We start from the raw sequence: 25,411 nt of genomic DNA, 5'->3' as shown, positions 1-25,411 counted from the left end.
TCACATGTGCGCGCGTGAACCAACGTCCATGAGAGGACTAGAGATGTCCGGACTTTTTACTGGATATTTCTGGCAATCATTCTCCATTTTTTTCTTCAGCATGTAGTTTATACTGCATTAAGTATATGGTATAAAAACAATCCTGTATGATTTATACTGCAGGAACAGTGGAACACAGCAGGAATCAAAAATTTGCTTCGAGTCACCCCGGGTAACGCCTCTTTGCCCCGACTTGTGCTGGAACCACTTCCTTTCTGCGTCGAGCACAGGACGCCAAAAAAATTAAACAGGTTTAATTTTTCGGCGCCCGACTTGCTTCCTCCTTTGCGCCCCTCGCGCTGTTGTGGCGCCAAGTTGCATCGTCTCGGCACTGACTTACTTCCATGCAGCGGCGTCATAATGACGCACAGCGCAACTGGGAGCACCCCCGGTGTGAAAGGGGCTTTACTGATCTGGGTCTTTTTTAAAACTAAAGACTTTTCTTTTAAAAATGGCTTTTAACACTTAGTAGTGCTGTAACATTTTAATTCTGGTTTTATGTACACATTTATCATCCCTGACTTTATTTTGTTATTGTACATTGTCCTTGTGTTGGTGCAAGAGTGGTGGACAAGTGGTTAGTGCGCTTGGTTTTAGTGCGGAAGGTTCCTGGTTCAAAACCCTATCACATTTCTTTCTCCATGTAATGTGGAGATGCGTCAGAAAGGGCATCCGGTGTGAAACTTGTGCCAAATGCTCATTCACCCTGGATCTGCTGTGGCGACCCTGAGTGAAAACAAGGGAGCAGCCAGAGGGACTTACTTACACTGTCCTTGTGTGGTCTGTTTTTTGTTATACTGGAAAGCACTTTGGTCGCCCTTTGGGCTGTGAAAACGGCTATATAAATAAAAGTTGATTGAATGATTTCCCATTCAACTGAATGGAAAAGTGTGTTCAAAGTTTTGACTGGTAATGTATATTAATTTATAAATGTACATTTCACATTCTGTGTACCAGTTACATGCATCACTGCTTATACTGTTTAAAGGTGCGTTTACACATAAGCAAGACGCGTTACGAATGTCATTTTTCTGTCATTCGTGACACATTCCTGACATTCTTAATGTGACTTCACGCATCTGAATAGGTTTCTTAATAGTGCGTGTTGGTGCGTGATATTCTTGATATTCTTGGAGCATGTTTTTGCCTGTCAAAAAAATCTTCCACGAATGTCACACACCACCCTCATTTTGTCTCACGTCGTGGAGGTCGCAACTGAGCATATTGATCCGTCTTGAGTATTGATCCTTAATAGAACGTGACAACGTTCATAGTGGTTCCTGTGATGGTTCTTGGAGCCCAAACTGTCACGCGTTATTACGAAGTGACACGGAAACTGTTAAGTTTTGACAGGACTTGTAACGTGGCGTCACGTTTCACTGTGCACCACGACAGATCAGTTTTCTATCATGTGCGCACAATTAAACTCGGCTTCAAATGTCGGCCCACAGTTCCTGCTGAAGCTCCTCAGGACGCTCCTGCAGGTGTTCCATCTGCTGTAACCAATGAGCGGGAGAACGAGTGAACCAGAGGAGCAAGAGGAGACTCACGTGCAACCAGACATCTCTGCACCTCCTCCAGTTCGGCGGAGGAAGAAGCGCGCGCACAATTAAATCCTGCGCTGCACAACATTGTTTGAATGCTGACACCAAGTCGGCTAAAAGTCAAATTTCAGTGCTCTTCAGCGCGCTCCTGCAGGTGTTCCACCTGCTGCATGCGCCTGATGTTTGAGAAAATGCGACAGACGAGAGCCGCATGAAGCCACACATCTGGCGCTGTCCTTTTCCTCCTCTCTAAGCCACTCCATGGCACAGAGCCCAACTACGCATGCAGTCACAAAGTTCTTCTGAAAAACTGGAGCGATCTGAATTCGGTTGGATGAATATGGGTGTGTGTGTGGAGACAATTCACCTTGTTCACAACGTGACAGAACTTAATGATGCGCTGTTACGCGCAATAGCGCGCAATAGCGCGTAACAACGCGGAACACTATTCTTGACCGTGCATAATGATTCCTGATAATTCTCCGGCAACATGTGCCATTAATCGTAACGTGTGGTAACAGGTTGCAGCAGTTCCTGAGGACACCTGATGCCTCTGCCCCGAATAATCACATTCATGATCAGCGGCCAAGAATGTGTACTTCGTGGCATTCGTGACTTGTCGTCGTTATGTGTAAACGTAGCATAATAACATAAGGACAAGAAAAGCAGTCACTGCAAAAAATTATACTACATTTCTTAAATATTTCTAAGGTTTTCCACATGGACACTGATAGTAATAATACAGGCAGTCAGTATATTTATAAAGAATTGTGTGACATGTTTTGTTGAAGATGACACAGTGAATGGTGTTGAGTCTTTACATTTGGCAGGGTTGTACATGAGGAAGCGCTCAAACAGTTCGTGGTGGATGGGGATCTGCTCTGTCGAGTTATAAGGCAGGATGTCTTCATGGCTCACATAGTCCAGACCTGATGGATTAACATGGAAAGACACGGTCACATGGTGATGATAATTAAAACAATAAGAATCCCTCATCACAGGACCACCCTACTTCATAAATATGAAGAAATTGGTCAACTGGCTCTTGAGATATCGCTCTAACAAGGGTGGCAATGACAATATCTTGAACTGTGATCTTGAAATTAACCCCAAGTTCACCGTAATCTACTGGTGTTGGGGGAATCACCCAAATACACACTTATGCTAAATACAAACAAAATCGCTCAACTGGTTCTTGAGATATCGTGCTAACAAGCAAATACGCACATGCTGATCCCCCCCCCCCCCGGCACATTTCATATCAGGGGGAAAAAAAACAACCTGATAGTTAATAACTCTAAAGCCCTCTTCTGGTTTACTGTAGATGTTACAAAATCAGGAATACGCACATGTGCAACTATCACACCACAGGACATGAGATGGAAAGCAAAGCAAGCTATAATCAAACAAAGTACATTACAACTTTTTTCCCGCCTAAAAAAAGCATATTCTCAGCTACCATGAAATACGACTACGCTTCTACAATGTCTTCATTTGCATGTGTGCTGTAGTGTGCAAATAGACATGTACAGTCCTACAAAATACTATACTCAAATGAAAGTATAATTACTACAAGAAAGGACTCTTCCCTCCCCCATCCCTCAGACCTTTTCTTCCACCGCATGTGTAAGAATGCGCGCATGTACACGGACTTGATCTTTCTGAACTATTACCATTCCAGCAAGCTCACTCAAACATATTTGTGCACATCATCGTGACAGACATGCTACTTGGCTGTGCTGCTGCAAGTTGTACTTGCGTCAGAATAGCTAAAACAGAATTGTGCACCGTGTTAATGACCAAACTTTGTTGCACTGCTGAAAAGCACACTCGGGACCTGCTCTGGCGCTGGGCATGCATATTGCCATTTTAACTGTAATTTGGGCTCAGTGGGACATACTGCATGTTGTGCACTCCAAGTCCACAATGCATAAGCAATTAAAATGAAAATAGTGATGGGGATGATTTAAGTGAGTTAGTTCCCCCCTGGCAGATCCCGTGCAGTCGGGAAAGCAGGATGACTGGGTGACTGTGAGGAGGAAGCGTAGTCCTAAACAGAAGCCCCGTGTACACCGTCAACCCGTTCACATCTCTAACCGTTTTTCCCCACTCGACGATACACTCGCCGAGGATCAAACTCTGGTTATTGGCGACTCTGTTTTGAGAAATGTGAAGTTAGCGACACCAGCAACCATTGTCAATTGTCTTCCGGGGGCCAGAGCAGGCGACATCGAAGGACATTTGAAATTGCTGGCTAAGGCTAAGCGTAAATTTGGTAAGATTGTAATTCATGTCGGCAGTAATGACACTCGGTTACGCCAATCGGAGGTCACTAAAATTAACATTAAATCGGTGTGTAACTTTGCAAAAACAATGTCGGACTCTGTTGTTTTCTCTGGGCCCCTCCCCAATCAGACCGGGAGTGACATGTTTAGCCGCATGTTCTCCTTGAATTGCTGGCTGTCTGAGTGGTGTCCAAAAAATGAGGTGGGCTTCATTGATAATTGGCAAAGCTTCTGGGGAAAACCTGGTCTTGTTAGGAGAGACGGCATCCATCCCACTTTAGAGGGAGCAGCTCTCATTTCTAGAAATCTGGCCAATTTTTTGGATCCTCCAAACTGTGACTGTCTAGCGTTGGGACCAGGAGGCAGAGCTGTGGTCTTATACACCTCTCTGCAGCTTCTCTCCCCCTGCCATCCCCTCATTACCCCATCCCCGTAGAGACGGTGCCTGCTCCCAGACCACCAATAACCAGCAAAAATCTATTTAAGCATAAAAATTCAAAAAGAAAAAATAATATAGTACCTTCAATTGCACCACAGACTAAAACAGTTAAATGTGGTCTATTAAACATTAGGTCTCTCTCTTCTAAGTCCCTGTTGGTAAATGATATAACAATTGATCAACGTATTGATTTATTCTGCCTAACAGAAACCTGGTTACAGCAGGATGAATATGTTAGTTTAAATGAGTCAACACCCCCGAGTCACACTAACTGTCAGAATGCTCGTAGCACGGGCCGGGGTGGAGGATTAGCAGCAATCTTCCATTCCAGCCTATTAATTAATCAAAAACCTAGACAGAGCTTTAATTCATTTGAAAGCTTGTCTCTTAGTCTTGTCCATCCAAATTGGAAGTCCCAAAAACCAGTTTTATTTGTTATTATCTATCGTCCACCTGGTCGTTACTGTGAGTTTCTCTGTGAATTTTCAGACCTTTTGTCTGACTTAGTGCTTAGCTCAGATAAGGTAATTATAGTGGGCGATTTTAACATCCACACAGATGCTGAGAATGACAGCCTCAACACTGCATTTAATCTATTATTAGACTCTATCGGCTTTGCTCAAAAAGTAAATGAGTCCACCCACCACTTTAATCATATTTTAGATCTTGTTCTGACTTATGGTATGGAAATAGAAGACTTAACAGTATTCCCTGAAAACTCCCTTCTGTCTGATCATTTTTTAATAACATTTACATTTACCCTGTTGGACTACCCTGCAGTGGGGAATAAGTTTCATTACACTAGAAGTCTTTCAGAAAGCGCTGTAACTAGGTTTAAGGATATGATTCCTTCTTTATGTTCTCTAATGTCATATACCAACACAGAGCAGAGTAGCTACCTAAACTCTGTAAGGGAGTTAGAGTATCTCGTCAATAGTTTTACATCCTCATTGAAGACAACTTTGGATGCTGTAGCTCCTCTGAAAAAGAGAGCTTTAAATCAGAAGTGTCTGACTCCGTGGTATAACTCACAAACTCGTAGCTTAAAGCAGATAACCCGTAAGTTGGAGAGGAAATGGCGTCTCACTAATTTAGAAGATCTTCACTTAGCCTGGAAAAAGAGTTTGTTGCTCTATAAAAAAGCCCTCCGTAAAGCTAGGACATCTTTCTACTCATCACTAATTGAAGAAAATAAGAACAACCCCAGGTTTCTTTTCAGCACTGCAGCCAGGCTGACAAAGAGTCAGAGCTCTATTGAGCTGAGTATTCCATTAACTTTAACTAGTAATGACTTCATGACTTTCTTTGCTAACAAAATTTTGACTATTAGAGAAAAAATTACTCATAACCATCCCAAAGATGTATCGTTATCTTTGGCTGCTTTCAGTGATGCCGGTATTTGGTTAGACTCTTTCTCTCCGATTGTTCTGAGTTATTTTCATTAGTTACTTCATCCAAACCATCAACATGTTTATTAGACCCCATTCCTGCCAGGCTGCTCAAGGAAGTCCTACCATTATTTAATGCTTCAATCTTAAATATGATCAATCTATCTTTGTTAGTTGGTTATGTACCACAGGCCTTTAAGGTGGCAGTAATTAAACCATTACTTAAAAAGCCATCACTTGACCCAGCTATCTTAGCTAATTATAGGCCAATCTCCAACCTTCCTTTTCTCTCAAAGATTCTTGAGAGGGTAGTTGTAAAACAGCTAACTGATCACCTGCAGAGGAATGGTCTATTTGAAGAGTTTCAGTCAGGTTTTAGAATTCATCATAGTACAGAAACAGCATTAGTGAAGGTTACAAATGATCTTCTTATGGCTTCGGACAGTGGACTTATCTCTGTGCTTGTTCTGTTGGACCTCAGTGCTGCTTTTGATACTGTTGACCATAAAATTTTATTACAGAGATTAGAGCATGTCATAGGTATTAAGGGCACTGCGCTGCGGTGGTTTGAATCATATTTGTCTAATAGATTACAGTTTGTTCATGTAAATGGGGAATCTTCTTCACAGACTAAAGTTAATTATGGAGTTCCACAAGGTTCTGTGCTAGGACCAATTTTATTCACTTTATACATGCTTCCCTTAGGCAGTATTATTAGACGGTATTGCTTAAATTTTCATTGTTACGCAGATGATACCCAGCTTTATCTATCCATGAAGCCAGAGGATACACACCAATTAGCTAAACTGCAGGATTGTCTTACAGACATAAAGACATGGATGACCTCTAATTTCCTGCTTTTAAACTCAGATAAAACTGAAGTTATTGTACTTGGCCCCACAAATCTTAGAAGCATGGTGTCTAACCAGATCGTTACTCCGGATGGCATTTCCCTGATCTCTAGTAATACTGTGAGAAATCTTGGAGTCATTTTTGATCAGGATATGTCATTCAAAGCGCATATTAAACAAATATGTAGGACTGCCTTTTTGCATTTACGCAATATCTCTAAAATCAGAAAGGTCTTGTCTCAGAGTGATGCTGAAAAACTAATTCATGCATTTATTTCCTCTAGGCTGGACTATTGTAATTCATTATTATCAGGTTGTCCTAAAAGTTCCCTAAAAAGCCTTCAGTTGGTTCAGAATGCTGCAGCTAGAGTACTGACGGGGACTAGCAGGAGAGAGCATATCTCACCCATGTTGGCCTCTCTTCATTGGCTTCCTGTTAATTCTAGAATAGAATTTAAAATTCTTCTTCTTACTTATAAGGTTTTGAATAATCAGGTCCCATCTTATCTTAGGGACCTCGTAGTACCATATTACCCCATTAGAGCGCTTCGCTCTCAGACTGCGGGCTTACTTGTGGTTCCTAGGGTTGTAAGAGTAGAATGGGAGGCAGAGCCTTCAGCTTTCAGGCTCCTCTCCTGTGGAACCAGCTCCCAATTCAGATCAGGGAGACAGATACCCTCTCTACTTTTAAGATTAGGCTTAAAACTTTCCTTTTCGCTAAGGCTTATAGTTAGGGCTGGATCGGGTGACCCTGGACCATCCCTTGGTTATGTTGCTTTAGACGTAGACTGTGGGGGGGTTCCCATGATGCACTGTTTCTTTCTCTTTTTGCTCCGTATGCATCACTCTGCATTTAATCATTAGTGATCGATCTCTGCCCCCCTTCTCGGCATGTCTTTTTCCTGGTTCTTTCCCTCAGCCCCAACCAGTCTCAGCAGAAGACTGCCCCTCCCTGAGCCTGGTTCTGCTGGAGGTTTCTTCCTGTTAAAAGGGAGTTTTTCCTTCCCACTGTGGCCAAGTGCTTGCTCATAGGGGGTCGTTTTGACCGTTGGGGTTTTTCATAATTATTGTATGGCCTTGCCTTACAATATGGAGCGCCTTGGGGCAACTGTTTGTTGTGATTTGGCGCTATATAAGAAAAAAAGTTGAAGTTGAAAGTTGAAGTGATCAGAACTAGAAATGACACTGATGATACTCTGCAATTAAGACATTTGGACAATTCAAAACAGAATACAAGCATGCTTTAGCAAATCCTTCAAACATGCTTGCATAGGTTGGAAAATTAGTTTTTAAAACCAGAAATGACAGCTTATTGGGAGGTGCAGTAAGTGCTCCATTACAGAACTACTTCCACCCAATGAATAAAAACTGTGGTCAGATGTGACCATGGACTGCCGTTAGTTGCCTCTTCTGCTGCCTTCTGTCACTATGTTAGTGTCAGTCTGAAAACAGCTAGTGCTTATTTTCCAATCATGCTGAGCACCTCTGGAAGTGCTGTATGCAGTCTCTACCCGATTTACAGTAGACCAGGTGTAACAAAGGTATTATGGGAAATGCATTTAAGTAAAAAGTACAATACAGACTCAAAAAAGTATATACCACCTCTTATCATGAAATGTTAAGAAACTAACATCCACATCAGTGCATGTTTAAATCCAAACTTTTCATAAAATGAGACTACAATGTTTTGTCTTGACCCAAAGTGGAATTTGCAACCTTATAGCTGTACTCGAAGCTTTTCTTAAACAATACATGCATCTAAAAAGTTTAGACCCTTTGACCAGTCTGTACATGGCTACATACCTGGGATGGCATAGAGCGCTCTGCTGTCATCATGGTTAGCCAAAAAAGTCACAGCCTCCGTCTGTGACCTCTGAGACTGTAAAACACAACACAAGCAAACAGTCACACTGTGGAAATTCGAAATAACAGTGATAGTAATATCCAACTGGTGTATTTGATGTTAGCAAAACAAAACCAATGTAATTGGCTAAATGCGTCTATTATTTCAACCAAAGGTATCATCACATTGTCCACATCCATTTTGCTCATTTGTGAGCAGGATTATTGGCAAACTAATAAACTGATTTTCAAACAAATTAAAATACTACATTTTTTAAGATAAGTCATACTGGAGTTTGGTGAAATCAGTCTTCAATTTCAGAATTTATATTTAGGACTATTTTGTTTATGTAACTGTATATGGAGCATTTACCAGCTTTGACCATCAGAAGCTACATCATTGTTTTCTACCACAGAAAATGTTCATACATCATCAGTGTTCAACATGAAGTTACTTTTAAAAACCTTTCTTGTAGCAGCAGGTCTGTGAAATAGAAGCCATTAGTATTGTTAAACTACGATGATGGAGTTTGGCTTACTATGTGAGGGCAGTCTCTCGTATCAATTAGGACTTGATAATAGGTGTGAGTCTTTCCCTTCACCTCCTTTGAACCATGGGCTCCTGGGGGTTCTGGTTTGCTGAGAAAAGAACAAGTCACAGACATATCAGGGCTCCTAAAAACATACAGATTGTGCTTATTTACACATAAGACCCTCAGAATTACCCTTTAAAAACACCTAATTATGTTTTGGTCATTAGCACTGGACATTACGGGAGCGCAAGTTACACCATAATGCTCTGTCAGGATCCAACTACACGACTATGTCATCCGCGCAACAGCATCTGTTTGGACACAAGCTAGCATTTATGCTAATGTCGCAAACGTTGGAGCACACTTATGACAATCATGTTATAAGATGAAAAAGCCACATAGCAGTTTCTGACATGTATCAGCCATCAACATCACTGTCATTACTGACTAAACAGATACACAAGAACATCTCTAAATCAGCTATCAGATTAACTCACTAAAGATGTTTAATCCACATCTGGCGGTCAAACATCTCTAAAAAAATCTCTTGAAAATACCCCTTTGCACAGCCAAGTAAAGTTAAGCATACCCCTTCGATCAAATGGAAATGGGAGCCCTGCTATACCTGTCAGACATGGGAGGGGTGATGTCTCTGTCATAGAGTCGGGCGTGCCAGGGAAACAACACAATGCCTCTGTACCCAAACACACTGTGGAGAAACAACTATATACACACAAGAAGAAACTGGATAAGTTCATGTAAGTTTAGGGACACCGTGTAGCCTGGCTTAGAAAAATAAAACTAATGGTGACCTGAATAAGTCATCATCCTAACTTTTGTGTGAGGCCACGACTCTTACCTGTCCCGTTTCATATTTTCCGTGTTGCTTTACAGCTTCAAAGACACCCACAGCCTCCAAGACCTTCCCTTCAGTCCTGTTCCTGCCAAATACACAAAAACAATACATATCAGATCCAGTTTCATGTGCATTTGTTTACCAATACAGCCATTTTAAATTTCATAAGCAGATCAGTGCTGTTGTTAAAGCTAATTTTTTCCAACTTTGTCTTTTAACTAAGACCAAGCCCTATCTTTCCAGGATCGACCTCGAGAAGGTTATCCATGCCTTTGTTACAAGTAGGTTAGATTATTGTAACTCCCTGTACATTAGCTTGGATCAGACTTCTCTTAATCGTCTCCAACTCATCCAGAACGCTGTTTTCTCTCGGGCAAGAAAAAGCGCGACCATATTACGGCAGTTTTGGCCTCTATCCACTGGGTCCCAGTCCGATATTGTGTTGATTTTATATTTCTTTTAATTGTTTTTAAAGCCCTCAATTGCCTGGTCTCTGTGTACCCTTCTGAGGTTCTGCTCTGGTACACCCCAACCAGAGCCTTAAGGTCTTCTGACCAACTGTTGTTAGAGGTGCCTAAAACTAGATTAAAGACTAGAGGTGACAGGGCTTTTGTGGCGGCTGCCCCCAGGCTTTGGAATAGTCTCCCCTTTCATATTAGATCGCCCCTAACCCTTGAGACTTTTGAATCTTCTTTAACAACTCACCTCTTTTCTATCGCGTTCCCCAAATGAGTTAGTGCATTTATATTTTCTTTTATTCTATTTTTATTCTTGTATCGTCTGCTGTAATTTTATTGTTGTTTTTAACTTCTTTTTTTTTTATTTAATTTAATTACTGGGCATAACCCAGTGCCCATTTTTATTGTACAGCACTCTGGTCGACTGCCACATTTTAAATGTGCTTCCGACATAAAGTTTGAGTTGAGTTTCGTTGAACACATAATTTGAGGGTCTGTTCTCAAATTTAAGTACACAAGTTCACTCCATTTAGCATTTGGCTCATTACTGGTGTTTTCGATCTTTAATCCTTTCTCCTGAGCTCCTTGGATTTTCCTGTTTTACTGCGAGTTGGTCAAAACAGGGGTCACCAAGCATGCTCCTGAAGATCACTTGCAATACTTCTACAAAACTATCCCTACTCCATCCACTGCAAATAACAGTATTTTCCAGATAGGTATAGCATTTTTAAAAGCCGTTTTGCTGTTCTTGTGACTTGTATATCAAAGCAATTTATGCCAATAACATAGTCCATGATCATCTGCAGCCACAAGATGGCACTGTCTACAGTCATGACAGCTATACCACTGCAGAATTTAAAACTGCAGATTATAAATTGTGCAGAACATGGGACTTCAGCAGCAGAAAGGAAGTCTGGACTGAGTGAGAAACTTAGTAGAGGTAACAAAGAAAGCTAATCATAGACTGAAAGTCTGATGGCTAGAGCTGGAGGAACGAGTCCATAGACAGGTCCTTGAACAAAGAGCTGCTGGTAGAGGTCTCCATCCCCAGGTTAATTACACATAGTTTGGAAAATACGGCAACTAAATCCGATGTCTTCATCCAGGCAAGAGCTAGGAAACACCAGACTTGACTAATCAGGTGTGATAGCAGTAGGTACACATGGAAAACATGCAGGGTAGGCAATGTCCAGGAGCAGGGTTGGTGACCCCTGGTCAAAAGGAGAGGTGCTGGTTAAGTGGTTAAAGCGGTGGACTTGTGAGGCGTCACTGTGAAGGCATTTAACCAGAAAAGTACTACATAAAAAATGGGCCTCATTCACTAATATGTGCAAAGAAATGTTCTTACTCCACATCAAATAATTGTGTGTGCAAAATCTGCCCCGAATTCATGACACACTCATACCAGTTAATTTTATTCTCACCACCATGTGTTTGTTTGTGAATCAGAATAATTATAAACTGACAGGCACGTGCATGCGGCCTGGAATCTGTAAGTACTGACACACATCCATTTGTCCATACAAGAACATCCATTTGATGTGCCGTGAAGAGCAGCACTGTGAGGACAAAGGTGAAAGACGTTGATTATGATAAGAGATAGCCCCAAAAGTTAATAATAAAAACAGAAGAATTTCTCAACAGTGGAAAGTGAAGTAATTTGTGTCAGAGATGGACGCCAATAAAGGCACCCTTTTCTGTACCATGTTATCCGCAGTGACACGATTTAAGAAGAAAAAAAAAAAACTTGGCTGGACACGAATGCTGAACGCTCTGTCCCGAGGTTCGGGCAGTTCTGAGCTCAAAGTTGCAGACAAACACACACATCACAGGAGAGAATTAAAAAAAAAAAAAAAAAAAAAGGAGTAGGAGAAGGTAACATCATCATTAAGAGGTGTCTGTTCAAGGAATATTAGAGAAAATGATGATCCATTAAAAACTGTAATCATGAAGTAAGTTATTTAGTGTTCTGTTTGTCTGGAGTACAAAGTTTAAAAAAAAAATTATTCCATGAAATTGGCTATATACATGGCTGTTCCTTGTGTCTTCTGCAATTAACAAGTGCAGCTCAATCAGAACATAATTTTATATAAATAAATAGGATGGGTGCTTGCAGAAGTATATTAATCAGGCTAAACAATACAATTTTTATATACAGCATGCCCTTTAATATGCTGCCAATTAATAAATTAAAATCAACTACTGATACCAATTTAATGGCACTAGAAATTGTTGTGAGTGACCGATCGCTTATAGACAAATAAATAAATAAGCCAAAACTGTTCCAGCGCAAAATAAACATTCTCATACACTCCACTGTAAGCTCAACTGGTATAGCTGAACGTTTTAATGAAGACAACAAATAACTAGAGCACAAACCACCACCACCACTAGTTTCCAATTCCACTAACTTTTACCTTGGAAAAACTTTTCAAAGTCCTGTTAGAAGTGGCTTTACATAAGCTAAATTTGACGTGATCAAATGTTAGGAGTATGTATTTAGATCATGCACTTCTATTGAAGTTTTTTTGTGGCATTGTCAGGTTTTTTTCCCCCAACTTTTTCAGTTTCTGAATTGTTGTTCAGATAATTTTTACAGAACTTTGGTCATCTCTACTATGCATAATTTGTCATTGCTTTTTGGCACTTGTTGAGGCACTTTGATCGAGATATAATGCAAAATGTACACCAAAGGGCTTTTCAATATTAAATACAAATGTCCTCAAAATCAACAATCCAGATCTGATCTGTATCAAACTTTGACAGGCGATAATGAGTGTCAGTCTGCACCTCACTTTCAAATACGAGAGTGATTTCAGCATGTTTGATTAAAATATAATGTAAAATATTTATTAAATGGTGTTTTCAATGTTAAATTTAAATGGCCACAAAATCTGTAATCCGGATCGGATCCGGATCAAACTTTGTCAGTCAATAAAGGATACCATCCTACATAACACTCTCATATATGAAAGAAATTCTATCTTATTTGATAGTTATGAATTTTTTAAAATTTGTTTAATGTTAAAGATAGGGATTTTCACAACTATCCAAGATTTTGACTTTGACCTTGACAATTGAATCAGTTCTTGCCTATCAGGATATGAATCCTCTAAAAATTTCATAACGATATATGACAAAGTGTGGGTTACAGGCTGTTCACAAACAGGCAGGCAAACAAACAAACAAACAAACAGAAGTGAAAAGATGACCTCCACCCAACATCGTTGGCAGAGGTAATGAGGAAGAAAGGGCTCCAAATTCATGTTTATTTAATACATTTGGTCAATCCAATAGTGAATTAAATAATTTACTTTAACTGTATAAAAGTAATTAATTAAATTGGCAAATAAAAAAAATGAGTGGCGCGTTAATACATTTATTCAGAAGGGTGTGCTCGGGCAACTGAGCCGTCATTTGTATGTGGAAGTTCTAATTTGTTTGCAGAGTACAAAAAAATTTAAGTAAGAACACATTGATAAATCCCAGATTTGCAAGTAAAACATGCATGTGCACAGATTTGTGAATGAGACCCAATGAGTGCTATCAATCAAAGAGTTTTTATGATGACATAGAAGCTACCAGCTGTTGTCAATCACGATCCCTAATAGGACGTTTTGCAGTCTTTCTGCCCCGGTGACAAAACAGCTCAAAGAACTCATTGAAAGACAAATTACAACCTTATTCATGTAAACGTCTAATCACAAATGGAAGTATGTGTAAGTCTGTGACACAATCAGAGGTCTGAGAGCACTGTTAAAAGCAAAATACCATATACTGAAATAAAACTCCACAAAATGATCACTTTCCATGTCAGGTTTCATTCTGTTGTAATCTCAGTCACAGATGTGATAATCTTGACTAAAATATTTTAACTACTTCTGCCAAAAAAAAAAGAAAAAAAAAGAAAAGAAAAAGAAATAATAGTTTCACCTCATTTCTATAGCCTCCCCGTCAAGCATGTCATAATACAAATGTGAAGATATTATTGAATGAATGTTGACAACAACAGCTGGTTACTCCAAATAAATAACATGCAACCTCCTCTGATCTGCAAAGCTAATCTGTATAGTAAAGATGAAGGGGGATTAATGAGGTAGATGTATGGTTGGGAGGATTTAATGTTGCACACTAAATTGGTTTGTGGTTATTTTCATATCGTGGGTGTATTACAAGAAATAAACAGAAGACAAATGAATTTACTATGGAAAAATATGGTTTAAGAAAAAAAAAATCCAGATTTAATCCTTCGATTAAATTCTAGTTTGAGTTTATGGTGCTTTGCACGTAAAAGTGGAAGTCCAAATATCCCTGATGGGTGATGTGACCTCTTTAGAGAAGGGTGTGTCTTTTGGGATGACAGACTGAAATTAATGACTTACCAATTAATTTTAAAAAAAGTTTTTTTTTTTTTTTTTTTTCATTTAAAGACTAATAATTTTACTCAGACATTTGCAAATATCAAAACTGCTTTTCACCTGACCACAAAACAATCTAAAGTTCTAAAACTGTGTAACTTATTTGTTACTGAAAGACGCCAACATGTCTTGAAGTGAAGGATTATGGACTTTTATTTATTTTCTAAATTGATTTACCAAAATGAGTCAGTGTGGCGACTAACATTAGCTTCATTAGTTGTTTTCCTCATTGGAAACTGAAAATTCAGAGTTCTCAGATTCCATCAAACGCAGGATAAATTTTGAGCCTTTTGCACACGCGCTTCATGCTTCAGGTCATCTGCAAGATCTAACAGAACAAACGCACTACATTTGTCATCACATCCCCTTAAAATACATACCAGCAATAAAATTTGCTGTCATTTTGTGGTTTATATAAAAGGTACTTTATAAGTAGTACTAATAATGAAACAGTCATGTTTTTGCACCAACTTTTGGTGTCCTTTTTCAGAACCTCAGTGCTCAGACCACACTGCTATCTAAGTGCCTTTAGTTCATATAGAATCTGTGAGGTTAAAATGAAGAACAATGAACTGACATAAGAGACTTACAGCGCATCTGGAAAATATTCAGTGCTTCACTTTTTCCACGTTATGTTACAGCCCTTTTCCAAAATGGACGAAATTAATTTTTTCCCCAAAATTCTACACACAATACCCCATAATGACAGTGTAAATTGATTAAAAATTAAACAAAAAAACTAAGAAATCGCATGTACATAAGTATTCAAAGTCTTTATCATGAAGCTCAGAATTGAGCTCAGGTGCATCCTGTTTCCACTGATCATTCTTGAGATGTGGAAAGGCACACACTGGTCTACATATAAGGTCACACAGTTGACAGTGCATGACAGAGCACAAACCAAATTATCTGTAGGCCTCTAAGACTGGGTCTGTCTGGAGACACAAATCTGAGGAAGGGGACAGAAACATTTCTGCTGCTGTGAAGGTTCCAATGAAGTGAATTCCAGTGTTCTCCATCATCTGTAAATGGAAGATCGGATCCAGCAGGACTCTTCCTAGTGCTGGCCACCCGTCTAAACTGAGCGATCAGTGGAGAAGGGCCTAAGTCAGGGAGGTGACCAAGAACCCGATGGTCACTCTGTCAGAGCTCCATCTTTCCTCTGTGGAGAGAGGAGAACCTTCCGGAAGGACAACCATCTCTGCAGTCATCCACCAATCAGGCCTGTATGGTAGAGTGGCCAGACGGAAGACAGTCCTTAGTAAAAAGGCACATTGGATCCTGTCTGGAGTTTGCCAAAAGACACCTGAAGGACTCTCAGACCATGAGAAACAAAATTCTCTGGTCTGATGAGACAAAGATTTAACTTTTTGGCGTGAAAGCCAGGCATCACGTTTGGAGGAAACCAGGCACCATGGATGTTTTTCAGCGGCAGAAACTGAGAGACTCGTCAGGATTGAAGGAAAGATGAATGCAGCAATGTACAGAGACATCCTGGATGAAAACCTGAGACATCCTGGATGTGGTAAAAGTGAAGTGCTGTGAATACTTTCCGGATGCACAGTAAGACCAGAGTAGTGCTGGAGCAATGTATCAAGGTAATCGATTACGTAAAATGCTGATTTACATGTGTTAAGGAGGGAGCAATATGGCTGGATGCGCTTAGTGTCCACTAAAGAGCAAGTAAAGCCAAAAATCGCTCACCCGCAATCACGTAAAGTGCGTGACGGATGTGTACCAAAACCTGGTAATAAACAAGCCAAGAGGCTAAAATATTAAAGATCGGATAATAACAAGAGCCAAATAACACCATATTGAACCCATCAAGAACAGTTTCGGGTAATTGTGCTAGAACATGAAAGATTTAAATTAAGACAAGGGTGGGATCTAAAAATACCACCAAATTTTGGTCTGAAATAATTCCATAACTGAAGTTCCCTAGAATCAATGTTGTTTTGCTATTGTGACTTTCCCTCTTAAAATAAATGCAATAAACATCACAAATATGTGGGGATTTCCAAAACAGGCAACGGTATACAAATAAGGTAGTGACTTCTTGAATTAAGACCTGCAACTACAAATTTTATTGTGCACCTGGAACACTACAATGGAAATTAGTGTTTTATGCTTTTTGTGCTGTCCTCTGCAATTTTGTCTGTTTATATCATGGACTGAATGACTGCATTTTATTGACAAATCTAATTCAGTACAATTCAGTGGTCGGTGTATTTCCCTTTGGCACAACTGGCAAAAACGTTGCGTTATTAGACAAAAATAACAATTTTACAAGCTATGGTATGTTATTTGGGCCTTGTTGTTGAGCCAACTGTCTCCTGTTGTACTTGTTTTCACAGACACAGCTGCTTATTTCTCGTAGCAGAAGACCAGCCTGTAGACCTCACGTCCAAACTCTGGGAACAAAGGTTCGAAAGTGGTTTTGGGTTCCCTGATGGATTGTGAACATTTTTTAATTGGACTGCCCTCTTCAAACTTCTGAGCATTTTCAGAAGGGGGCAACAAGGGTCAAAGTTTAAAATTGTCCCATGTGTGTCCAAATGCGTATAAAATCATAATGCATCACTAATCAAATGCATCATCATAACAAATGTATAGTTTGTTATGAATCCAACCTCAAATGAGGGTCGCTATGGCCCGAAATATCAAAAGGTCAACCAAGTTTTAATAATATGAAAAAATAGTAAAAACCTTTAAGCATGATCAATTTTGATGACATTGGTGTCTAATCATATGTTTTTCAGCATGAGAAATTCATCAAAGCACTTTAAAAAATAAAAAATGGAAGTCTTGGGTTTGAAATTTCAAAATTAATCCAGTAATCAACCAGGGTAGGTCCAAGCAAAAGTGAAATTTATGTCACTACCGGTGTCGCCGACCAAACAGTCCCCCTCTAAAAATGGTTCCGCCCTGCCTTCACCGCGCATGTCAATTTGGACCACAGCATCATGTCTGAGTCTGACTCTGCACTCAAAGCAATCAAAGGGATTTATGTGATTATTAATCACCAGATGACAAGGTAAAACCTCTTAAATATTCTAAAGTCAGTTTTAAGCAGAAACGAGATGATAACCGCCTCATTTTACTACTGACGCACCAAAATAACGTAGGTGCAGCAGCATGTCAGATATCTGATGTGTTGCTGTGGCGCTGATTGGTCCACCATCTTTTATAAAGCTGGATTTATGTGGAAATGATTGCTGTACAAAAGATTCAGATATCTGTCGCTGAGATAGATAATGACTGGAGTGCAGTTTTAAGCAGAAATGAGGTAACAAGCGCTGGATCACAGCTGAGAAATGACGCATGCGCAGTGAAGGCAAGGTGGACCGTTTTTTAGGGGAACCGTTCGGTCGGCGAAACTAGATATTAAAAACTGCCAGAAATTACTAACAATGAATTAAAATTCTGCAAAATGGAAACCTGTAACAATTTCAAATTTTGTGCAGATGATGATTAGCAGTGATTAGCAATCTTAGTAAACACTGAAGTAAAATTGGTCAATGAGGATGACCAGGCATGTGAAGAAATAGGGCTTCAATAAGCTGTTTACTCCTCTGCTTGCTATTCAAGTTCATAAATAATATATTAATTCAAACTGAAATTTTGATGGTAAGTAGGCCTACCTCATAACAGCCTCATGTTTTTCATCACTATCTTAAAAGTACTGAGTAAACAGTCCAGTGTGCTGCTTTGTGGATCATGACCTTATTTCTTGCGCGATATAATTATAACAGGTGTATTTCCTTACTCTGTACTTTCTCTTGGAATTAGCAAGGTATTTACTATCCTCAAATTGGATACAGTAACTTTAAGTGTATGATGGACACATTAATATAGTTTACTTGAAATTGATGTAGAATTCTAGACATTGCTTTAGTTGCATATAACGTCTCACAAACAGAACATCACAGATGTGATACCCTCTTGTGTGATGCTTGTCTTCAAGAATTTTACTGATCTGTGATCTCATTGGCTTTCTATTGGTAAGTAAAATGTTATTTTTAGCTTTGACTTTAATATAATATTTATAACAAATTAGGAAATAAGTAAATAGGTTATCTATTTAAAGCAGTTAATATACATATTATTTAATATATATATAATAATATGTATATAGAATTTTTCAATGTATGTGCTATTGTTGTCAATACACGTATATTCACTCAGCAATAATTCGTGAAGATCAATGCACAAGTGAAGCATTATAATTTACTCAACATTATTATTTTTTCATTTGTTCATTGTTATAAAAGAACCATGTATCGGTCTAAAGCCTGAGATCTCTTTCCTTTTTTCTGTACATTCTTTGATTTATCTAGAGCATGTTAAGATCGTTGTCATACAACATCAGCAAAATGATCAATGCCAGTTTTGAAACCAAAAGCAAACAGAAAAAGGACAATAGATGAAGCACGAAAAAGTAGTGGAATGTGTATACCGTGTACTGAAGAATGTGATGAAGATAAAAGCAACCTGTTTCAAGAAGCATGGCAGCGAATGAACAAATCACTTGACTGGAAAGGCTTACCAAAGTTTGCGTAAAGTGGGATGGAAACTATAAGAGGGTAAATGTTCACCATTGCGTTATTCCAAACCAGCACTCCCTGAATGTCTGCTTATGGCCCAGTCACACGGCACTTAATGAAGGGCAAAGAAGCCCTAACAAAACAAGAAATCTGGACTTTCATTGGCATCATTTAACCTTTGCGCAGCTTTGTTCCTGCAGCGGTCGCTTCGTCAGGATTTTTAAACTGTTGAAAAATCTGAATGACGGGCAACGAAAACCTCAATTCGTCCGTATTTTGTGTTGCTGTCGTTCTTGACTTTTTTTTTTTTAATCGTTTGCTTAGTTTTTGTAACGTTAGCGTTTAGTTTGACTTCTTTCGGCCAGCTGAATGTTTTCACACAGTGCACAAGCTGTTTCTTAGCGCTGCTGCTGCATTCATGTACCATCCGAAATTACAGGGCAAACTCAGCCTGTCTGCTTGGGTTTTTTTTTTGTAATCTGAATGGGGGGTCAGCTTCAATGTGCTCAGGCACCTTATATAGGCCAGAATTAATCTTTTTGTGTGGCTACAATTAATTATTTTGCCACAAGCAACTGCTGAATTTGAAACAACAAAAAAGTTGTGTAATTTCTGACAGTACATGAATGCAGCAGCAACTCCTGCGTGTGCTTATTATTTTTTATTAAATATAACAATATGAGTGTAGGAATGACAATTCAGCCCTTATGTACATGTGGCAACAGGTAGATAATTCAAATGATTATATAAAGAGCTGTTCTGGAAGACAGAATTCACGTTGTGGATCAGCTGCAGCTCGTGGAATAACCGCATATATGGGGAGTCAATGCGCGTTCACACGGACTGATCAATTTACTGCTCTGATATATTCAGTCATCTTTACACATATTTATTCCTACTTTTGACAGTTTTCTGCAATAAATCAATATATATGGCTTAGTAATGTACCATGGCACACCAGAGGGTTTGTTTATTTATTTATTTTAAATTGGAGCAAGACGGAACGCTCAGCGTGTCGACAGACAGTGAGAATTCTGATGATGAAGGAGATGATCCCTCTTTTGTTCTGGACGAGCAACCAGAGCAGGTGGGTCCACCTACGTGCGCACAGATCTCCACAGCTTCTGTTTGCAGTTTCTCCAGGACTCAGGCGCTATCAGCGCCATCCCAGCGTCGAGTCTTGGAATGCAGAGATGCAGACAAACACTGCTCCAGCAGTGGCTCCAGGTGCGTTTTTAAAACTCCGAGATCAACGTTAGCTTCGGTTTCGTTTAGTTCCTCTTTCGTCCCTTTTGCGCTCCTGATTCACAGGCTATTGGGTGATAAAGCTCTTTCGTCCACCTTTTCTCAACGAATTGTGCCATTTTTACTTTTTACCCTTCATTCAGGAATCGCCGTATGCCGTGTGACTGGGCCATTAGTGTTGGAAGAATTGACATTGCAGAATCTGACAGATTCAGAAACTAGTGCTTGTGACAGCGATTCTGACTCTGCATCTGATGTTTACGACAGTAGTATGATGTGATAAACCAAGGTGTATTTAACACTTAATTCTTATATTTTTGCACAAATAATGGTAGCGATTTTGAAATTACAAGGTCAAGCTTATCAATTATGTTTTTCAAAACTTAAATGAATTTCTCACACAAGGAAATATATGATTTGATACCATCATCAAAATTGGTCAAAGTTAGCAGTTTTTACCAAATTTTCATATTGTCAAAAGTTTGTCAACCTTCTGATATTTCAGGCCATAGCGCCCTCATTTGAGGTCGGATGCATAACAAACTATATATTTTTGGAATCGATATGAGTAGATAATTTGATATGCATTTTGACACAATTATATTTTGACCCTTGTTTGACTTTTGTTGCCTCCTCCCGAAAATGCTCAGAAGTTTTAAGATGGCAGCCCAAGTAAAAAATGTTCAAAAACCATCAGGGAACCCAAAACCACTTTCAAACCTTTGTTCCCAGATGTTGGTCCACAGGCTGGTCTTCTACTATTGCGTGACACCTGGCAACACCAGATGTATTGGCTCAGGTGAACTGTAGACAGAGTTAGATATATGAAAGCTAGAAAGCAGACTCACACCTGGCCGTGTGCCAGCAAGGAGCATGCTGTGCCATGACCAAACAGCGCAAACAGCTGTGCTAGATTGGGTTTTTACTTTTATTTATGTTTTCTGGCTTTCTGACCTCCGCATTCACTCAACACACATGCTGCAGTGCACATCCTCCTTTTTGCCTTCTTTGGTAATAGCGGTTGTGCCCTCATGTAGACACTGCAGTGTTACACTAGCAGCATAGGGAGTGTGCACTCCAGTTTTCATGACTGTGGACATTTTCAACAACGGGATTGCACGAATACACATCACTTCTGGCGAAGTGACAAATCCGAAGGCGAGAATTTGTACTTCCACGACTGGCTGCACGATGAAAACACGCTCGGGCTGTATCGCTGTATTGAAATCAGCTGGTTCGGTTTTGTCTAGAGCTTGCTTCTGTCAGCCAGCTGACAGCTATCATTACCTGGAACGATGAGATTTATACATCAAGCTGACCTGAAATGAACCACTGTACATTAAACTGACTTTACTGATGAGTCTGACCCCTTAGAAAAGTGACTCAAGTACATGTATTTGTACTGAATTTAGCAATATTTTCATCGGGAAAAAATGGCCACCAGAGGGCGGTGGGGTAAAGTCCGCGGAAACCCATTACCTCACATTTTAGAGACCAAAACAAAGGTTGAAGAGGAACAGCTGACCTTTCAATGCAAAAAAAGCCAAATTACTAAAGCGCGGCTTTTTCGTCAGTGTGAGAAGAACCACAACAGAAACAAGTATGACTTTATGTGTTATCCTCGAAATGTATACGTTTTTTTATTGTAAGTTGACGCTAGATGTGTGGACATGTTGAATTTTCAAGTAAACATTATATTGGAGCAGCGTGTTAAGCTAAACCCTGTTAGCTCAGTTAGCATAGAGCAAAGCGGACGCTTACCGTGACGACATGGACCTGAACTGCTGAACGGCGTGGCCGGACAGTCCACATGCCCGACACGGTAACCGTGATCTGTATGTCTCTAACTCAGTAGCACACAGAATCCTGTACGCCTGTCTGTTGTTGTATTTACTAACTGCGCTCAGCAGACCTCGCCGCAAAGCACAAGCCGCCATCTTTCATGCCCTCTGGCACACACGCGCATGTACATTACAAAACAGATGCTGCTTTCAAGGACAGCACTAATATCGGAATTATCATCGTCGTCGTCGCCGCCATCATCTTTTCGGCAGCAGATCATCACTCTACATCTCACCCAGTCACAGCTTTTCATCAGTCACACAAACCACCCAGGAATCTCCTTCTTGGCTTTATTTTTCTCGTGTTGCCTGGTAGCTCCATCCTCAGCATCCTTCTCCCAGTATACCCTGTATCCAAATCCATCTCAAACTCACCTCTCTCACTTTTAGTGGTGCAGCTTAGCTAAAATGTCCATAACAATTGTGCACTCTGTGATAAAAGCATATCTTGTGCACATATCTTCCAAAGGTATTACAAATAAAACTGGATATTGGGCCAACATGAATTTTCAACATGTCACCCATGGCAGCTATTTTACAAAAAGAAAATTTAAAAATGCTCCATTCATATTGGAAAATACACCACATTATTTGTCTGATCATAAAGATTCCAAAAAATGTATAGTTTGGACTTTCTATGAGTGAATGTCATGGAGTTATCGGGTAAAACAGCAAAAATCCTATTAATATTATTCAGTTATTCTGTATAAATTTGATGTACTTATTGTAAAAACAACAAACAAGAAAACGTTCACTGTTTACTTTTTCTGTTCTCTGGTGAAATAATTTCCTTCAGGATAAATAACATTAATCTTAAATTATGTTTAAAAAAATAACAAAGGTCAATTTCAGTTTGTGCAGGTTCAAAAACTAAAATCACTCCAATTTTGGTAAAAAGCAATGCAAATTATTTATTTATTTGTTTAGTTATTTATCTGGAGCAAACACAATGTGAAAACTAAAGCACCAAAAACAACACAGAGTATTGATTTAACAAAAGAAACAAAAGAAATATGCTTGAGAAGGCACAGGAACAAGCAGTCCTACCGCTTCTTCTGTTTTAAATATTCAAAAAGACACCCCCCCCCCCCACCCACCAACATTATATGATTAACTTCTTAATTACTAATTTACTCATTAAATATTTATAATATTTATAGTTTATTTACAGTTAAAATATGAACTACACCTTCCGTTTCCTAATAAAATTAATTAAAAGAGTAAAAAGCGTAAAACAAAACTATACCAGTATGCTAGCCATGTGAAAGGGAAAATAAGTTTGTCTTAAGTCTGGACTTGAAAGTCTCCACAGAGTTTGACTGTTTAATTGATGCAGGGAGATCATTCCACAGAACAGGGGCACAATAAGAGAAAGCTCTATGATCTGCACACTTCTTATTCACCCTAGGGACACAAAGTAGTCCTGCACCCTGAGAACGCAAACCCACGCTGGTACGTAAGGTTTAATTAGGTCAGCTAGGTAGGGAGGTGCCACTCCGTGAACAATTTTATAGACTAGTAGCAGATCCTTAAAATCTGATCTCACTGGGACAGGAAGCCAGTGAAGGGATGCCAAAATGGGTGTAATGTGGTCGAACTTTCTGCTTCATGTCAAACGTCTGGCTGCAGCATTTTGAACCAGTTGGAGAGCCCTAATGCTAGACTGCGATAAACCAGAACATAGAACATTGCAGTAGTCCAATCTAGAAGAGATAAACGCATGGATCAGGGTCTCAGCATCAGCCATAGACAGGATGGGACGAATCTTTGCTATATTTCGCAGGGTGAAGAAAGCAGTCCTCGTATTATTTCTGTTTTCTAATGTGGATGTCAAAGGACAATGTAGGATCAAAAATTACCCCAAGGTTCCTCACTTTGTCAGTGTGATGTATGATACACGAGCCTAGGCTAAACGTTAACTGGTCAAATTGATGCCGATGTCTCACTGGACCAAGAACCATCATGTCAGTCTTTTCAGAGTTTAAAAGTAGGAAGTTTCTAGACATCCAACTTCTCACTGCTGCAAGGCAATCTTCTAAGGATTTTATATGAACGAGATTACCAGCAGTTATCGGCAAGTATAACTGAGTATCATCAGCATAGCAGTGAAGGGTAATCCCAAAACGCCGCAATATGTGCCCAAGGGGTGCTGTATAAAGGGAGAAAAGCAGGGGGCCTAAGACGGACCCCTGTGGAACCCCAAATTTCATGTCACTAAGGATAGAGGTAGTGTTACTGTACAAAACACAGTGAGAATGACTGGTCAAGTATGACGTCAGCCATGCAAGGGCACTCCCAGTAATCCCAAAATGATTTTCCAGCCTATCAAGTAGAATATGATGATCCACGGTATCAAATGCAGCACTGAGATCTACGTAACAGCACCAGAACCACAGTGGTGTCCGAATCCATTGTAAGCAGAAGATCATTCACCCCTTTAGTGAGAGCTGTCTCTGTGGAATGATATTTTCTAAAAGTAGAATGCAGTGGCTCAAAGAGATTATTCTCAGTAAGGTAGTCCACGAGCTGCTGTGACACCACTTTTTCCAGAATTTTCGAGCAAAATGATAGATTTGATATTGGCTGATAATTTTTCAATACACTAAGGTCAAGATTAGGTTTCTTATTTAATGGTTTAATCACTGCAGATTTGAAACATTTAGGAACAGATCCAGAAGTTAAAGAAAGATTAATAATTTCCAGCACAGTCGGGCCAACAGTGGGCCACAGGTCCTTAAACAGTTTTGTTGGTATAGGATCAAATAAACAGGTTGTGCTTTTTGTTGACGTTATGAGTTTCATCAGCATGCCTAGTGAGATACTATCAAATTCTGTAAATCTAGGTAATACCTCAGTAATTGCGCCCACCTCAATAGCAGGGTGTAGTGGCTGGGTTAAGGCATGCTGGGATATGTTTAACCTAATATCTTCTATTTTCTTCTCAAAGTAATCCAGGAAATCTTGTGCTGTAAAAGGAGAGCAAAAAACAGGTGGTTGTCCATGAATAAGTGTTGCCACCGTGTCAAACAAGAACTTTGAGTTATGCTTGTTTTTGTTGATCGAATCAGACTAATAGGTCCGCTTTGTAGCCAGTAATGCATGCTTATAGTCTAAGATAGCATCACGCC

The 25,411-nt window shown here is 39.6% G+C and overlaps 1 protein-coding gene across 1 annotated transcript in view; it reads right to left on the bottom strand.

Annotated features, from left to right (window-relative positions):
* Window positions 1–22,407, bottom strand: part of poldip2 (polymerase (DNA-directed), delta interacting protein 2) — a 29,899-nt gene extending 7,492 nt beyond the window's left edge. Inside the window, exons 1-6 of the mRNA XM_034167778.1 lie at window positions 22,204–22,407; window positions 9,781–9,862; window positions 9,547–9,644; window positions 8,928–9,027; window positions 8,350–8,425; window positions 2,405–2,512 (exon numbers count right to left, since the gene is read on the bottom strand). Of these exons, the coding sequence (XP_034023669.1) occupies window positions 2,405–2,512; window positions 8,350–8,425; window positions 8,928–9,027; window positions 9,547–9,644; window positions 9,781–9,862; window positions 22,204–22,379 (640 nt within the window). The 5' untranslated portion in view covers window positions 22,380–22,407. The remainder of the gene's footprint in view (window positions 1–2,404; window positions 2,513–8,349; window positions 8,426–8,927; window positions 9,028–9,546; window positions 9,645–9,780; window positions 9,863–22,203) is intronic.
* Window positions 22,408–25,411: the final 3,004 nt, after the last annotated feature.

Source organism: Thalassophryne amazonica, chromosome 4 (genome assembly GCF_902500255.1).
Source record: "Thalassophryne amazonica chromosome 4, fThaAma1.1, whole genome shotgun sequence".
Lineage (NCBI taxonomy): Eukaryota > Metazoa > Chordata > Actinopteri > Batrachoidiformes > Batrachoididae > Thalassophryne > Thalassophryne amazonica.
This window is presented reverse-complemented; position numbering and strand designations above follow the sequence as displayed.